The sequence below is a fragment of the Pygoscelis adeliae genome, unplaced genomic scaffold (genome assembly GCF_000699105.1).
Source record: "Pygoscelis adeliae isolate BGI_AS28 unplaced genomic scaffold, ASM69910v1 Scaffold6, whole genome shotgun sequence".
NCBI classification, from domain to species: Eukaryota; Metazoa; Chordata; class Aves; order Sphenisciformes; family Spheniscidae; genus Pygoscelis; species Pygoscelis adeliae.
In genome coordinates, this window is record NW_008825075.1 from 5,326,626 (window position 1) to 5,345,542 (window position 18,917).

Consider the following 18,917-nt stretch of genomic DNA (forward strand, 5'->3'; position numbering starts at 1 on the left):
CCCCCGCCTCCCGCCGCCCCTCCTCGGCGCGGGAGCAACCTGCCCGAACCCGAGGTCGTCTCCCCAAATTCTGCTCTCGTAGCCCCCAGCGTGGTTCCGAAGGGCTTAGGTCAGGTTGCCTCCAGGACTGTGTGCGTAGGGACGCTCTGGAAAACTCGTCTTGATGTACCTTGTAACTAATCACATCGCTTCCACCTTTTGTGCAGACACGGTTATCCTGATCAGGGCCTTAATTCAGCGTAGCGCACTCTGTTCCCAAATTATTTTTCCAGCTCCCTTGGAAGGCAACACTTCAATTTTGAACAGACAGCCTGCCCCACGGCGGATGCATTTTAACCGGGCTTCTTTAAAATTCACACCTTCTGTTAACCTAGATTTAATTTGGGTGAGTTTTACTCTGACAGGAAAGGTGAGACTGAATGCAGAGTCTGGTCTCATTCTTGACGTAGGGAGTACGATGCAGGAGGAAGAGCACCCCGCCTTGTTTGTGTACTCTTTAACTGCCATTTCTTTTGTTCCCAAAACCCCTTTCCCCCCTCAATCTCAGGCTTAATTAGAACAGCTCTAATGAACATGGACCGAGAAGCAAAAGAATATTACGAAGTGATTATCCAGGCCAAGGATATGGGTGGACAGCTGGGAGGATTAGCTGGAACAACCACAGTCAACATCACCCTCTCTGATGTCAATGACAATCCACCCAGATTTCCACAGAGTGAGTACCCGCTGCGTCAGGATGGGCAAAAAAAGGGTGGCTGAGTTACACGGCTGCTGGTTGCTCTCATTACAGCCATTTTCAAACTCAGGATAGTGACAATTAGAGATGCGCAGAATTTCGGATCGAAGAAGGTACTTTCCTTCAGAAAATGTCAAAATGGAGCATTCACCAGCTTGTCTTTCAGACGAGGTTTCTGACCTCTTCATCATCAAAACCAACACTTGTTTTAAAGGGTGGGAAATTAATTTACAGAAAAAGGAAAGAAGGAGATCTTTTGTGTTCCTAGACTGCTCACGGCCATTGCCTTTGGCTGCTAATTGCTGTCCTGATTCTCTTTTCATCCTATCTCCAGAAGGATGTCTGTCAAATCAGGGACGTGTGGCGGTGCTGGAAGTTGAAAGATAATTCATTCAACACTCTAGCCAGGCCACTGCAGGGGAGCGTCTGGTAGCTGTGCTGCCAGTGTAGACTGCGTTGTCATACAGGCTGCTTTCCCGTAAAGGTTTATCTAAACCTTGGCAATATACAGTTAAACCCTAAGATATGTAACAACCACAGTTAATGCAATGCAAAAATAGGCAACTCCACTCTTATCAGAAACGTTACCTTGCATTTACAGAAGTGACTCTCAAAGCAAGATTTGCAATATTTTGCTCCTTCTTTTTAAAATTCTTTTAAATCGAATTTACCTACCTAATTCTGTATTACTGTTAAAAATTTGAAAGAAGCGTTTCAGGTTTGATTGAACTAAATCTTTCAAGGAATCTGCTTTTTTTTTCTTTTTTTAAAGAAAGCTGATTCTTTCGGTGGTGTAGATCAGTCTCAAGCCATTTTGGTTTTGCCATTTTTCTCATCTAGCTGAGAAATGAAAACTCCTGCAATTCTTTTTGTTGCTATTCTTCTTCTCCACCTGTTTCTGCATGTTGAACTGCTAAATCAAAGCATTCCACTAAGATCAGCAAGAAGCGTCAACTTCCACTTTTCTTCTTCTGTCAGAGCAACTTGTTGAACGCACCATTGCCAATCCTGTTTTGAAAGTGGCATGAACTGTAACTGTTTAATATCAAACTCTTGACTAAGAAAAATGAGAATAGATCAAACCCCATCCTTGGTGTTATTCTGCCCCGTAAGGTTCAATAATTGGTGGACTTAACAGAGAGAGTGCAGCAAGGAAGGTTTGAACATAAAGTATGATGGCAGAGAAGCATTTTACGTACAACATTTATGTTTTTAAAATAGCTGCTAAGCAAATCAGTGATGCACCAAATGTGCTCAAGGCAGGGTTTGTAGGGAGAGGTACTATATTTTGATAGAGTAACTGGCAAATTTGGAAGAAACAGGCGAGCTTCTGAACTCTCAAAGCCTTGTTCTGGGTGGAAAAGAAGTTTATATAGACTTGAGAAAAGATTTGTGGTGCTCAAAACCTGTGTGTTTATTCCCGCTGTACAAGCTGATCTAATAAAAGATGCTTGTCCTATTAAATCTGTTTCATATCCTGCTTTATATCATGGCTGCAACAGCACTGGTGCTAATTGCCCTATTTTTCTAGTTGGAGTTCCCCTTTTTCAGGTATATTTCTGTTTTGAAAAGAACCTGTTGAACAAACCTGTTGATATGATAGACACCTAACTAAAACTTTCCCAAGCAATTCAGTCTGGCTGTGGCTTTTTAAAGGAAATCACACTGCTGTTGCAGCTTTGGGAGAGGTACTAGAGACTCCCCGCAGGCTATGCAGTATTGTGGCCTGCCCCCGTCTACTCTTTGCATCGCTGTGCGGTTTTCAGCTTGGTTTCACAGCTTGTTTTTTGCTCCCCTCTCCCTCTCTGCTGCTTGTGCCAGAGCATTATCAGATGAGTGTGCTGGAGTCCGCTCCCATCAGCTCCACTGTGGGCCGCGTGGTTGCTAAAGACCTGGACGAAGGCATTAATGCGGAGATGAAATACAGCCTTGTGGATGGAGACGGACTGGATGTCTTTGATATTAACACTGATCCTAATTACCAAGTTGGCATCATAACTGTGAGAAAGGTAGTAAAGTATCCTTTTTATAGTAATTTATTTGGCTAACAGTCCTGGTTACATTTTATGTGTGCGATATTCCCTTATGCTTGCAGTAACTTGGTTCCCATTACATGACAGTAGCCCCTTTCCTGCTATAAAACACAATTTCTTTAACATTCATTGCTAAAATACGAAAGCAGACTGTGCTCCTAGGAGCAACCTTTAAAAAGTGGGGACAGCATTAGCATAAACATGTCTTTTCCCACCGAAGGACTGTTCTGATTCACTATTTATCTATTTAAATATTCTCTGTAGCTTAATTATCCTACAATGCAAGAAATTAGATCAATATTTGCATTTGAACTGTACACATTTTTCACTCCTGTGTCCCACAAACGATAATAAAGCATGCCTTAGAATTATTTATAAACCAATAAAACCCAGGCAGGTTTGTTTTTTTTTTAATTGCTGCTTGAAGATCCATAAATGCTAATTAGGCTAGAAGAAGCTGTCTCTAAAATGGCAGCTGTGAAACTGCTAGTACTATGTACCGCAGGCTATGCAGAAAGGAACAGAGTATTTTGCTTCGACTCCCTGCTATAGGATATTTATTCTACAATCTTACATAAATGCTAGAAGTTCAGCTCTGTTTCTAGTTATGAAATTGTAACCATATTTCTGCCTAAGCTTATCCAGTGTGCTAATAAGGAAGTATAGTCTCCATTTAAGTAGCCTGGGATTAAATTGTGCACTAAAATGGAACAACACATGTGAGAGATTTGACCCTGCAAGCCTCTATGCCCTACAGCAAAACATTTAAGCATGTATTTATGGTCACCTTTCTCCAACTCTTGTTTAGGCACACTCGTCCCTAGAGTTAAGCATGTCCTTAAGTGCTTTGCTGGAATGAAATAGATGTTGAATGCAAACTCTTAATGTAATTTTTCACTCATTTACTGATGAAAGAAAATAGTTTCTTTGGAGTAAATGTGTCAATAAGCTTGACTGTTGTTATTATGAATACAGTTTTACTAGATGTTCATGTATGTCAGAAGGAGGAGTTATAAAAATTTATGGCATCAATCATACCAGATATGTACTGGCATCAGGTACACACTGCTCAAATCATCTACTGTACATAAATGTTTGTAAAATTCTATAGAGGGCTGGAGCTTTTTGTAATGTTATGATTATCAATAGTCAAAGATTAGGAAAGTTGTCCTTTGGATCCACTCAACAAAACAAAAAAAAAAAAAAAATCAACTGGTGTTGATCAGTTCCCATATCAAAATGGGGGAAGGAGAGAGAGACAGAGAGAATTTCTAAACCCAGAGAGAAAGCAAAACTTTCCTTTTCATTTTTCTAGACAGATTTCCCAAGCAAAATAACTAGCACTTCTATCATGGGCATCAGAAAGTCAGAATTTACAGTTACAGACAAGACCACTGCTTGCGGTCTTGGGGCCACTTATCTCAGCCCACTAATGCCACAAAATGTTGAGTGCCTCCTGACAAATCACAGCTCCTTCAAAGCTCCCTGCCTGTGAGGCTGGTACTCACCCCAGTGACAGCCTCTCCCTCCTCCCTGCCTTCGCCTTTGCGCTGCCCGTAGGAGGCAGGGTGGGGGGTTACCCAGCCAGCACGAAGCCCAGCACCCGGGGAGCCCCGCGCTGCCCTCCTCCCCAGCCGCTGCCCAGTCAACCACTTTCTCACAGCGGCTCCTGCTAAATCCAGCCTGCGTGGCACACCTCTCGGTGCCTGTCTCAGCACTCCTCTCAGCTGTGTTTTGCAGCATGCTCGGTTTGCAGGAGAAGGCAACCTGCTTGCCCTCCCCACGGGACCAGTGTTGGAAAGAGGTTTGAACGCACCCGTGGAAGACGAATCTGATGAGGGGGGCAGTGGTGTTGAGGCATTGGCACATGAGAGGATCAGGAGGGAAAGCCACGGTTGACGATGAAGAATTCCAAGGCAAACTAAGGGGGGCTGAACCCAGGAGCATCAAAAATGTGATGGCCTAGCACACTTGTTTGATTTTTCTCATTTTTCTAACTTGATCATTCTAGGTGATTATGTCTTTTCTTAATGTAGTTGGGTTTTATAGCTATTAAGTGTTTCTGTGATTTAACTTGTCCTTTTATAACTTAGCTTTTTAGTGTACATGCAATGTTTCTCATGCAGTTTTCTTCACATGAGAAACCATGAAATATAATGCTCTCTTTCTTAGTATATGTTTAGGCAGATATGCATCGCACATTCCTTGCCAGATGGACAATAAGTGTTGCTTAGTCATGTGAATATATGTTATTGCTATTTTTACAATGCATAAATATGCAACTGGTACGCCATAATGACTCTGCAGTAATGGGTAATATGTTTGTAGACCTAGGTAAATCCTTGCTGACAAGTGCTATGCCTGCAGTAGTCACTGATTCACCAGGTGGAACTAAGGGCAGCAGGAGCAAGTTTGAGATCATCTGTACCTGCTGCTACAGGTTGCACAGTTCTTACTGTATCGCTGGACAGCACTTCCAGTAATACTGGACCATCATCTCCCCCAGCACAAAAAAAAATCAGTTCCCATTCCAGTCTTCATTCCTTAACCCCATGCACTAAATGCTGAGCGAGTCCTAGTTTTCATAATTTCAAGAACTCCAGTCTTTCACCAGGCATTCCTATGCAGGACCTCCACACTGGTAATTTTGCTGTGAAAGCCTGAGCTTTTGTATGTCGCTGCAATATTTCCACTTCTGAAGAAAGAAGCTGTTGTGGCACTAAACAAGTACTGAAGCCTCCACTGAATTCATGGGGTGTTTTGAGGCCTATAATATATGTTCCTGCCATGCCTGAGCATGTGAAACTTCTGCTGATATTGCTTAAACTAATACGTATTTCATGGCTGCAGAATCTCCCAGCTGCACTATTGAGCAGGGCAGAAAAGAGATGGGTTATGGCTGGCCAAGGAGGACTTCACTGATACAGTAATGATCTCTCTACCTTTGTCTTCCGGTTGCTTTGGCATCCTCCTCCTTCCCTGTGTTCCCGCCCATCTCCATGCCCCAGCCTGGTGGTAGGTCTTCAAAAGGAAAGAGCTGAACAGGAAAAACAAAGGTGTTGAATGGGAACAGAGGTGATCTTACTGGAGTCTGAATGAACCGAGGCTGTGCATGGTAGATCCACACAAGACGCTCAAACCCCTATGTACAAATAAAGCCACACATTTTGAAAGCCATTCATGTAACGAAAAGGAATATGTCCCACTGGGCAACCCTGAGAATTGAGGGACATTTCTTTCCTGGTTTGTCTTGCTAGGATCTGTGCCAGCTAAGGGGATCCTTATGGATGCTGCTGGTTTGCAGCATTAAAACTCCCCAGATGATACAAGTAAAGAGTTGTGACCGTTTAACCACAGTGGGATTGCTTGTAACTTCTAACTGCAACTTGGGAAGTACGACTGTGTCCTCTGTAAGGTGTACTTCATCTGGTGAAAATTTTTTGTATGTTTTGGAATGATCCTTCCATGCTGTCATTGTCAGATGCTTTTAGTCGTCTCTTATTGAGATTGGTAAATGGCATGTTAAATATGGGATTCTCCATTTAGGTCTAAGCAGGTTTTGGAGAGGCCCTATTTTCTTCAGAGATCTGTGAAAAGAAGAGGGAAGGTAGATGAAAAATTTATTTATTGAAAAGTTCAGTGCTACAATCAATTCTTTCTATAACCATGTTCATCAAGTAAGTAGTTTTATCTAGAAAGGAAATCAAATTCATGAAACTAACAGAGGAAGCTGCCCCCCCCCTCCTTTATCCATTATCCCAGGAAAGAAAAGAAAAAAAAAAAAAAGCCATTCCCACTCCTTGTTTCAAATAATACTTGGGTATTTCATACAAAGTGGAAGGGCTCCCACAGGAAGAGGTCAGGGGTAGCTCATAGTGCTTTGAAATGAAACTTCTCTAGGCAAGGAGGAGATTAAAATCTTAGCACCCAGCACACCTGGATTGTGAACCTGTGATTAGGACACTTACTGAGAAGGCAAAAAAAAACACTTTTAGAAAGAGTGGATTACTGATACAAACTGGGGCAGGATCCCACAAGAGAGGCTGACCGTGTCCCGTGCTCCCACTGGAGCCCTTCAGCAGCTTGGCAGACAGGTGCTCTGGAGACAAGAGTCTGATCTCACTGGGGAGAAAAGAGGATCCTAACTGGGATCTCCACCTCATGTGTGAGCATCCTTGTCCCTGCCACCAGGACCCATTTTTGAGGAACAGACTCTTCGTATCTTTACCTTATTTTCAGGTGCTCCCATACTGTCTGTTTCTGCCTTTTTTTTTTCCCAGAGTGGAATGAAACACACTGTGTGAATCACAACGCAGGGGTGGTGTGTCCACTTTTATTTTAATTTCGGCAAGAAGAATGAAAGAATATGTATTCTGAAGTGATCTGCAAATATCTGTCCTGGCTTTTTCAGTTCAACTGTCAAATTTAAAAAAAAAAACCACAACTTGTAGATGGTGTCATTCCTAATACTACTGTCACTCAATGCTTTGTCTCCATCTGCAAATATTTATCTTTGTTACTCTTATGATTAAAAATCATGGTAAAAATTTATTTTAGAAAAAGAAGCATCAGTTTATATTAGAGGGCAACTTTTACTTCTGAAAATTAAAATTATATGGCCTAAATCATACAGATCGGTGTGCCTAACGCTAGATATATTTTTTCTCCTCAGCCTTTAAGTTTTGAGAGCAAGAAAAGCTACACCTTGAAAGTAGAGGGTGCCAACCCCCACCTGGAAATGCGGTTCCTGAACCTGGGTCCCTTCCGCGACACCACCACCGTCCACATCAGTGTGGAGGATGTGGACGAACCTCCTGTGTTCGAGCCCAGCTTCTACTTTGTGGAAGTGCCTGAGGACGTGGAGATTGGAACCACCATACAGATCATTTCTGCCAAGGACCCGGATGTGACCAACAACTCGATCAGGTCTGTCCTCTCTTTGCATGTTCCCCCAGGAGCGCTGCCTGGTACTTTTGGTTGGTGGGCCAGTGATGGGGCTGAAACAGGAAAAACTCTCTTTCTAGCCTGTGGTAGTCATCAGTGGGTTTAGTCAAACCAGATCTCACACACTGAGGGGCTCTGCTACAACTGCCAAAGCAACGCAGGATCTCACCCTTGCCTTTGCTTTGGTATGGAGAACATCTGCATCTAGCATTGCAATGAACTGGTCAGGCATGTCCTGATAGCATACATTAAAAACAAACCCCAGACTCTCGTGCCTTTGCTGGCACAAACCCTGACAGCATTGCTGAGAATCTGCTGCCATACCAAGGGGAAGGTAATCGACTCACTTCTCCTCTCTCTCCCTTCTGTTTCAAAGCCCACCTTTGTCAACGGCTCAAATGCACAGCTACTTTTGGAGTAGATTGAATGCATATTAATAAATATTCATGAACCACTAAATTATATAGTGTCTGGTCAAAGATGCAGAGCTAGATATTCCCATAAGGCGTTAAGAAAGGTAAAGCTGTATTTACAGCCATGGGAGCTTCGTAGCTGCAACTCAGCAAGGAGCCAAAGGAGCAGATTTGTGTGATCACAGTGCTCTTTTCCACAGTGGCTGCCAAGTCAGCCCATTTTATCAGAGAAGACTCTTTTTCTCTGAGGCCAGCCCACATACTAATTTTCACAACCTGCAGAAGCTCCAGGTGACCGCAAGTTAATGATCCCAGCAGGTCGGCTCTTTCTCTCATCTGAGAAATGCTTTGGGTGTTGAGCTGCTGTTTGCCTAACCTTGCGTGAGTCCAGCTTCTGAATGGTCTGCATTCAGGAACAGTCCTGGGAAATACAGGAGGGAGTCGAAACACCGAGTATTTGGAGTTTTTGAAGAAAGCTAAATCTGCATGAGCAACTCTGTGGGCTTCGGCTAGATCTGAGCAGACACAAAGCCTGTTCTTAATGGTACCGCTTTCTGTGTTGTTGCTCTAATTATTTTTTTCATCTCTGCTACCTTAATATATCTGTCTTTTCTACCTACATTATAAGGTTGTCATACTTCTCATGACATTGTCTCAAATTTTTCAATAAAACTAAGTATTATACTGTCTGCATCACAATTTCATTACCTTAAACTTTTTTCCACTCGCAACCTATTTTGCTGATTACTGTCTAGCAATATCCAAACACTGCAGTGCAAACAGCTTTGTGCTAATCTGCTTAAAATAGTATAAGAATAATTCTGCAGACTATCAGAGGGTAGAAGTGTTCATTGTTACTTTTAATGAGGTTTTTCTTAGTTTTCTTCAGAGCTTTCTGGTGACTACCCTTGATGAAATAGCACTCTACAAAGCACAGAATGCATCACCTAAGATATATTAAAAAAAAAAAAGTTGCAAATATGCATAGACTCCTTTGTAACTCTGTTCCTTCCCAACTTCCTTCCTCTTTTTCTTCCCATCTTCCTCCCTTCTCATTTTCCTTTCTTTCCTCCCTCCTTCTCTCCTTCCTCCCCCACACCTTGTACGTACAAAAGTAAATGACTGGAGTAGAGGAAACAGGAAAAAAAAGAATAAATACCATTTGTAATGCTATCTAAAATGCAAATGTTAAGAACTGGTTCTCCTTGCCTCATATGTGGTCTTCTCCATCCATGCCAGCTCTGTGCAGTATCAGTCTGGCAATGCTTTAGGCTTGCTCTGCATTCACGTTGCACACGGCAAGGCAAGATAAGAAAAACAAAATCCCAGATACATATTTTGTTACACAAGGTGAAATCCAACTGAAATTAAAACTGTGATCTGACGCCTCCTTTTGCCATTTTTTCAAGTATGGAAAAGCCAGGACACATTTCAGAAAGGCTCACTGAACACGGGGGAGCTCTCAAATCCTCATTTTCCCAGCATCAGGTATCTGGACTCCCACACTGGGAAATTCTGATTGCTGGAAAATGCCATGACTGTTGTTAAGCAATTCAGGAAGATTACCTAGAGAGTACAGTGGAAATGAGTGTGAAGGAGCAGGTATTACTAACAGGAGAACTTATGTGAAGAATCCAGACAAAGACTCCACCTGGGCCTCTTGACACTGGTGATTAATACCACACCGCTAATCACAAGGCCATATTCAATTTCAGATACCTGTTGTCCTTAAACTGTCAGAAATTCTTTTTATAGCCCTCATACAAGAATAATTATTATAGCAAAATATAGCAGCACTCGTACTTATTTCCTAAATAAATCAAATGCATTCAGAAATCTCTTTATTTAAGAAGAGATGGGAAGGACTGGGAAGGAAAGGGAAGCAAACCTGCCATCCCACCCTCTTCGATTTTTCTGAAAAAAAGTGTAAAAGAATTTCCCAACAACATAGCTCAATAGTATTTTATATCCCAGTTTAATAAGTGCCTATATAAAGATCAGGCTGGCATGCTTGTTCCAGTGAATTCATTTGTGCTGAAAGAAGAAAATTCAGAAGAACGAGCCCCGTTCAGCATCTGTTATGACTAATGCTTTCAATTCCCATCAACTTTGAAGAAAGAATGAACAAAAATGAGAATAAGTCTGGGCTCTGTTCTAGGCTGTGGCATTTACATAGGCGCATGTGCGGCTTTTGCCAAAGGATCTCTTACCATGCTAACACAGCTAGCTAGGAAGGCAACTCGTACAAGCTGCTGTTAAGAGCAAGGTGATGCGTACGAAGGGTATTGCGTATTTTCCACACCCTGTGAAACAGTCCCTCTGACCGAGTACAGCAGTGGCAGCTGTCAATCAACTGCCTCCCTGCCCGAGTTTTCTGGCCTGCAGGTACCACCGCACTCCCTTGCTCACGGGTGTACGAAGTTTGTTCCCAGCATTAAACTGACATATTGGCCAGGCAGGTTCAGTAATTATGATCAATCAGCCTCACTGAGGGAGCTGCTTTTCTGGCTGGATGATAGGGGAAAGCCAGTCATCATTCCCCTTGCGTTGGCATGGCTCAATCAGTAGGATGGTCCAGGATGCAGGTGGAGTTTATTCCCCTGAAGGAGGAGAGAGTACAAAAGCACAAGGAAGGCAACGGTTCCTCCTCGTCATCCTAAATGCCCAGAGAACGAGCTGACGTAAAGTCATTTTCATCCTGTCTGAACTGTGTCCAAGGAAAGGGCACAATTATTTTTCTTAGAAAAAGAAATAATACTTTTCACTGCCAGATTTTCTCTGTAAAGCAGATGTTCCTGTGCTGAGCTATGCCTTGCTTTGAGGCTTCTTCCTCTAAATCTTCCTGTCTTCCATCTCCATCCAAGTAGTACTCACCATTAAATGCCGTTAGCCACATGAACTCCTCGTTTTTCAAGCATCTCACTCTGTACCTATACAAGTCAATGGAGCACATAACTAGGTTGTGGAAGAAAGTGGATCTGCTGTGTATGACAATATTCCCATTGCCGGGGTACTTCATTGGCTATTACACACAGTTTTCACAAGGGTTGCATAATATTTTTAATATGTACTCTTGCAGATACTCAATTGACAGGAGCAGTGATCCGGGGCGGTTCTTTTATGTCGACATTACATCAGGAGCACTGATGACTGCAAGACCTCTTGACCGGGAGGACGTTTCTTGGCACAACATCACTGTACTGGCCGTGGAGCTGAGTAAGGAGCATGCAGATTGTACATAGGTTAAAGAGATACAATAGACAAAGCAGGCTGAGAGGCCTGAATTCAGCGATTCACATGTTCTTATGCACTGAGTGGGAAGCCATATTAACTGAATTACTCTTCTGACATCAACAAGCGAATACTGCATTTTATTTATTTTTTATGCTCCTTTTCACAGGGTGGTGGGTGAAGTAGAGGCTGGCAATTAAATGGAGAGTGCTGCTTTTTCAATTCATTAGTATTCCAGGAATTTATTTAAAACTCTTCCTGATGTGTTTCTGCAAGAGTTCTATCTCTTCAGAAGGGCTAGGCAGCTAAAGCAGTCGCTGCAAAGGCTGCACAGCTGCCAGAGCTACCAGTCCTACCTGGGAGGATTGAGTGATGCAGGGACTGGTAGGCAGCAATGATCCTACGCTGCTAGGTCACTAGCCAAAATCTGCTCTGGTTCAGCAGCAAGTAAATGTCATCACCATGTGCTTGCTGCATGAATAATTTGGGCCAGAGTGCTTTGGGATCTTCTAGTGTGCTGAACTCGTTATGCTTTTGGATTTTACAATGAGCTAAAACTCAGCTCAGGATCCATCCGTGCCAGGTATTTATTGAGGCTATGAGAACAAGGAGATGCTGATCATTTCATAGTGTCAGTATGAAAAATTTAGCTGAGTTTGAAATGTTAACAGATGTGAGCTTCCTAAAGGAACTTGGGATATATAAGCAAATAAAATAACAGGTTCACCCAATCTTCACCTGAAATCTCTTTGGTCCACACAGCTTTTGCTCAGGATCTCAGTTCATCTGCTGAGGGGCAGCAGCTTTTCAGAAGCTTGCTGCCAATAGCTGAGTCATTCCTCATGTCAGAGAGAGCTCCCTGCACATCCAGGCTGTACCAGAGATATGGAGCAGTTTGAGAGGAAAAAAGTTTCAAGAAGCTTGCCCAAAATGCAATCAGCCAACTTGAAGTTAGCAGAGGGAATATTTCGCAAGAGTCAGGGTGACTCTGCCACTTACTTGCAGGCTGTTACAGCACATGATGCCTTTCTGTCCCTTTTTTAGTAATGAGAGGGGTTGGTGACTTGATAGGATCTCACCCCCCATCTATTTTGATGCTAGTTTTATTTTCAGCCACCAATGGCCATTGCAATTCCACGTAAACCCACATACACACACGAGTCTGTAAAAGCCGTCCTGTAGCAGCACTCGAGGGTGAGAGCGATATGAAGGCATGTCTTCCCTTGACTCATCCTCTGTCAATCCTCTGTCAGTTTTGCTCTGTACATGTGCAGCACAATATTTTAATTTAGTGAATAGTTTCAAAAATGTCATAGTTGTGCACTCCTGAATAAAGCTCCTAGTTTTAAAAGTTAGATCGATATTACTAAGAGTGTAAAAGCAGACATTCATCTGCCACAATGACAGGTGTGTTAGCAAGATATGTATGGACATGTGGGAAGCTAAAGGATTAAATTATAAATTAGGGAGAAACAATATAGTTTAAGAGTATTATCTCAATGATACAATGTGACACATGTTATGGATACAGTACATTGAACATTTAAGAAAATTCCAGACTGTAAGAAAAGTGTCTATTGTTTATATGAACATATCATTTCTTGCTATAAAGGGACATATATCTGGAGTTAAATGCATGAAGTGGTATGGCTAAAAAGAAGATGAGAATACTAATTTTTATGAATTTTCTGGATTTTTGCACCTTTTCTGACTTCTTAATAATGAATTTCTTTTTTTTTTCCTTCTGCTTAGAGTTTCATTTTATCATTAAATAAGGGAAAAAAGATGGTTTGGGGCAGAAGAACACAGTAAGAAAAAAAAATTATTCTGTGGCCACTTAGTTTGGAAATTGTGAAGATATGTGAAATGATGTATGGATTTACTGGCAAAGAAAGCTAATGAACCAGTGGGACAGAAATATCACAAATGGTGTCATGCAGAATGTAAAATTTTCATTGCAATTTTAAGCTTCAGTGAAAGCTTTTCTGTACAATTTCATGTGTTATTACATTTTAAACCCCCCTGTACAAAGTATCAAAGACTTGACACTATTTTTGAGTTAAAGGAACACAAATTCTGAGCAAAAATATATCTGAACTGCAGAATTACCACTTTCAACAAGCTCTAAATAACAAGCCTATCCTTAAAAGAGTCCCTTCCTAATTCGTGCCAGCAGTACCACCAGAGGCTCAACAAACAGTATTGCCCCGTCAAAGGGCAATAAAAAGAAATACAGGGCATTGTCTAAAACTTTTGTTATAGAAATAGTCCCATTGGACTGAACCAGGTTGAAGTCTTTCATGGAATTTGTTTGAAAAAGGTGTGATTAGATGGGAAGCCAGGATAGACAGAAAGCAGCATTTGCAACTTCACTCCAAGTCACATGATCCACAAGCGACCGCAGTTCCCGAAGGGAAAATGTCATTTAATGCGAGTCAGTAGCGAAAAAGCTGCTTTACCTCTTGAGCAGAGTGAGGAGCAGCCCCTTCCCCTTCCCCTTTCCATATATTGTTTTTCTTTACATTGTGCCTCCTCCTTCCAGACAACCCCTCGCAGGTGGGCAGCGTCTCCGTGACGGTGAAAGTCCTGGACGTGAACGACAACGCGCCAGAGTTTGCAAGGTTTTATGAAGCTTTTGTTTGTGAAAACGCCAAAGCGGGGCAGGTAAGAAATGCTAGTAACGCCAGGAGTTGGGGAGGGGATGCTGTCCTACAGGGAGATAGCGTGCCAGAAAGGGTGAGCGTTGGAAAGAGGGTTCAGCTAACCACACGTTTCTTCTGAACTCTCGTCAGCAGCTGTCTGTGCTGCTTTCCAAAGGCAAGCACTGGGACTGGCATCGTATATAGCACCTCTTTCTTCTCACACAGTAGTTTCCAGGCTCACTGCACAATACACTTCGTGGCTGAAATAAACCCTTCCCTTGGGCAGGTGCCAGCAGGCAAACACCCAGTCTGTCCTGTGGCAGCAACAAAGAGAGGAGAAGTGTTACGAGAGGTGCCACGGAGTCAGCCCGGCCCACGTGTGACAGACAAGGCTTATTGTTAAAAGACGGCTTGCCTTAAGCACCCCTGGCCTTACGGGAGCTGGACATAACATACTACATCAGCTTCAAAGGGGTGCCAAACTGAATCTGTTCTGCTGTGAACTGGAGATGACGGAGAGTCATAGACAGCACAGGACTTCCTGCTCTGCACACTGTAAACCAGCACCTCCAAGCAAGCGGTGAAGCGTCTTTGCTCCTCTCCCTTCCAAAACCCCACCAAAGCCCTTGAACAAGGTCTGTCTGTGTCACAGATGGACATGAGCTCTCCCTCGCTGGAGCTGGTGCAAGCGCTACTGCTGATCGCTTGTGGGGAGGTGACCTGGTGCTTCACCACCCAGGGTCCATGGTGGGGACTTGTGTCTCCTAATGCAAAGGTGACTAGCATGGTTTAAACACATAGACACACTACTCATGATTTGTGAAGGAAAAATTATGCTAGTAATATCACTGTGTGTTCACTGAAGCTTCTCCCAACTTGCTGTGAAGCAGAATGAAATAGCCACTCACTGCTGGGACAATGTCCTCACAACTACCATATACAAGATAATTTCACCTCACTAATTTACAGAGACGCTTAATAATATAGGGAATAGAATTCATTGCCTAGCTTTTTTTCCTGGTTTTGAAGGGCAAGTGTCCTAAATAACAAGCTGTCTGAGAAATGCACGCTAATTTGGACTACTTCCTTCAGTGGAGAAAGCCAAATTCTGTTGCCACATTTTGAAAATTTCTGAAATCATTTTTAAGGTGGTGAATAAGACTTTATGGGTCTGCCATTTGCCCTTGAAACCAAAAATAACTTTTGAATGCAAAAATCCAGGTGAAGATTTGTTCCTTGTCTCAAAAGATGTCAGAATGTTTATTCAGACAGAGCTATAGCTCACTGTGCTTCAAGCTGTTCGACCTACTTTACTAAGCCTCTATAGGTGAGGTGACAAATCTCTTTCTGGATTTAGCATTGTCTTAGTTTCTTTCCATGGTGTTATTTATTGCATATGCGGAGTGTCTGCATGGTTGCCTTTTCTCTCTTTCTTTTCCACTGACATCTTGGGAAGAATTTAATTGATTTAAAATTAAAAGAGTGATAAAATAATCAACCTGAAGTCTTTTTCTACCTGCAAAATGAACCTGAAAATAAGTATGGGCTTTCTTACAAGCTCTCTAATGCACAGTGAATCTTCTGAACAACCTGGGCCCTCAAAAGAAAAAAGGAACGTGCAACAGAAGATAGGGATGCATGAGAGAAAAGTGTCTGTTATTTGAATCAAACTATCTCCTTCTTTGTTTAAAAGTGATTTGTATGATCATAGTAAAATAAATGAAGCCTGCAAGGTTTTGAGTCTCTTCTTGATTTACCTGTTGTACCTCTGCAAGACAGATTTATTCAAATGCTCCGGTTGCTTATATTTATATATATAAAAATGTTATCTGTTTGTTTATTTATATTACATATATTTTGCTTCTCACCTGTTTCTGCTTTGTTCTCGTATTCTGTAGCTGATCCAGACAGTGAGCGCCATCGACAGGGATGACCCACAGGAGGGTCAGCACTTCTACTACAGCCTGGCTCCGGAGGCAGCCAACAACCCCAACTTTACTCTAAGGGACAATCAAGGTAATCAGAGTGGACACAGACAGTTAGCTACTCTAATTTCTAATGCCTGAGTTGGACTTGAGAGGCTGTGACTTACAGTGTGTGATAAGGCTGCCATTTCAAATAATACCAAGTGACACCTGCTCCTTAAAGGCAGCGATAAAATGACATATTCCTTAATACACTTGAAGGTTATATCATATTTTCTTCTCTATAAATATTCGCTAGCAATAGGCCCCTTTTTCTTCTTTGAGGAAATGTGCCAGTGTTTTGTGCAAATTCAGGTCTTGTGGTCAGGCTGCAGGCATCTTGGATTACCGGAATGCAAATTGCACTCATTCAAAAGGAGATGCTTAAAGGTAGGATAGCAACTGGAACTAGGAGACAAATTTGAAGGGAATTACATTGATCTTTTTTTGTACTCTTCATGTTTTCTCCCAGGCACAGAAGGGGAAGGTTCTTGTACTGTTCCAGTCTTTTCCCCCAAGCACTTTTTTTCTTCCTCTTTGCACATCCTTGTTTCCCTAGGAAAGGGAAGGAGGTTGGGAGGAGATGCAGAGCCTTAGGGGGGTAGCTTGGCATACAGCTAAAAGTCCGCATAAGATGCACTAAGTAGAAACTGAAACACCAGTGGGAAGACTCATGGCAAAGCGCTGGCATTTGAGTATCCTAATCAGTGGAATTTGCTTCTTCTGGGGAAGCTTTGGTGGTTTTGGAGCCCGCAGGAAAGCCTGCCGTGGCAGGCCTTCGCATGACTGCTGCTGGTAGAGGATCTCCACGGGCAGACAACAGTGCTGAGGTCAGGTCCACACCAGCCTTCATCGGGAAAGAGGGACGACCTTGAGTGACCTGGCGCAGAGCTTTGAAAGTCAATATGAAGGGGCTGGACTTCAATAGGAGTTTAGTGTGTAAAGTACCACAAATCAGCAAGCGATTCCAGAATAAATGGGGAGAAAGACTGGCCGCCTGCAGCATCATTGGCCAGTCTCCGAGCAGAGTGCCTGCCCCTGCTCCCACATATGCCTACTTGTCACACTTACTTCCATAAGCCCCTATCTGTGCCTCTGCAGGCACGTGAAAGAGCAACATAGAGGCTAATAAAGAAGCCCCTGCCTTCACTAACCAAACATGTCTTAAAACATGCTACCTGCAGAGTCTGGAGCCCTCCTCCACAGCCTGCTAATGCTTTTTCATCACAAAAGCAATTTTTTTCTGTAGTGTCCCTGAAGCCTCCCCACACAATTTCTTGCATATTTATCCCCTTCTCTCCCCCGTTGTCTCCCATTTTTTTAGTTTTGAATATATATTGCCAAAATAAGTGAACAAATAAAACACAACTCTTGCTACAACATTTGGCAAACTAGGCTCATTTCATCCTCAAGGCATTGTTCTAAAAAAAGAAACTCAAAAAATTCCCAGCATCAGATGCACTTTTTCTGTCTAAGGCCATACTTGCGATAATTTATAGTGACAGCAGTGACTGAATGGCTGTGCCTCCCGCTCTCTGTAAAATACCAGTTTTCCAGAGATATATATCACAAGAAGCTTAGGGTACTATTGGTTACAAATTTGAAATAAAAATGTTAAGTATCAAACCACTGACTATTTGAAATATACACATTAAGGAATAATTTATTGCCTCAGCAATTTGGGGTGCAGTAGTCATTTCAGTAACAATAATTTATATTTATATTTTCATCTAGGGACCATTAAGGACTATATAAATTATATGACTTAGTCACAGAGGGTGTAGCTATACTGTATGTCACAGGGTGGCAAAACAAGAAACAGAACCCACCTTGCTAGTCACAGCCTGTGCATGTAAACACGAGACAGCAACGCTTCCCAGGCTGTGGGAAGGTGCTATTGAAATTAGCAATTGTGCTGATTACTTGGTTGTCCAATATAACAGTAAGAGAAACTGCAAGACATGCAGCCTTCCTGGCAACAATTAAAACCTCGATTTATACTGAGCAACAGGAGATCACTGTTTGCATCCTGATGAGCTGTTTTACATATTTCTTTGGCCCTTGTCATTTTAGTCTCTGAGAACTTCTTCAGTCTATTCATTCTCCACATATCTCTGGCAGACAGAGAAATCCTATTGTTCTCCACTTTATAGACAGGGATCCGGGGCAAGGAGAAATTAAGCTACTTACACTCCTGGTTCCCTTTGAGTTCAGTAAAATCAGTGGGAGATAGACATGTAAGTGTCTGCAAAGATCTGGGCCTAAATGACTTCCCAAGGCCGTATAGGATATACGTGATGAAGCAGGGAATTGAGCTGGGGTCTCCCATCTCTTTGGTTACTGATGTAGGGCATTGGCAAACCATCTTCCCCCGCTTCTAAATCCAGGTGAGATTATCCTGGGAAAAAGTTGGCAAAAGAGGCTTGCTGTAAGAATGGGACGAACAACGAAATAAACTTACTGCATTTCCAGATTAAACTCTGAGCTGATCTTCTGTTGACCCTTAACTGCTGCCGTCCGTCTTTGGGCACCAGGAATTGATGAAGAGAGTAGCCATTTTAATGGGTGCAGGCATCAGTGTCATACCACCATCAGGCCTGCCATTAGAAGCCTCTGGCAGTCCTCCCCATTGCATTTAAATTTGTCCTAGGAAAATTTTTAGCTCTTTCTTCCTTCCCTAAAACTGTGGTCTACCTCACGCTTTGGCAGAGTGCAAAAGCAGTGAGCTGAAAATCCCCAAGAAAAAATGTGACCCCTTCCTCAAGCCGGTGGTGTCTGTAATGCCTGCTTCCTTGTGCTCTTTCTCCCACTCCTGGTGAAATATTTCTTTATATCATTCCTAGCTATTCATAATTATTACAATTAGTTTTTAAAAACTAACAGAAGTTCTGGGCTAATCATCCCCAGTTCTTGTACAGATGCATGCAGGTAGAGACCAAGCCTTTCTTGTGAGA

General features: G+C 42.5%; 1 protein-coding gene across 1 annotated transcript in view; it reads left to right on the forward strand.

Moving 5' to 3' along the window:
* CDH20 (cadherin 20, type 2) overlaps window positions 1-18,917 on the forward strand; it is a 52,868-nt gene that overhangs the window by 27,107 nt on the left and 6,844 nt on the right. Inside the window, exons 5-10 of the mRNA XM_009326686.1 lie at window positions 548-715; window positions 2,558-2,745; window positions 7,442-7,695; window positions 11,206-11,342; window positions 13,900-14,021; window positions 15,898-16,015. Of these exons, the coding sequence (XP_009324961.1) occupies window positions 548-715; window positions 2,558-2,745; window positions 7,442-7,695; window positions 11,206-11,342; window positions 13,900-14,021; window positions 15,898-16,015 (987 nt within the window). The remainder of the gene's footprint in view (window positions 1-547; window positions 716-2,557; window positions 2,746-7,441; window positions 7,696-11,205; window positions 11,343-13,899; window positions 14,022-15,897; window positions 16,016-18,917) is intronic.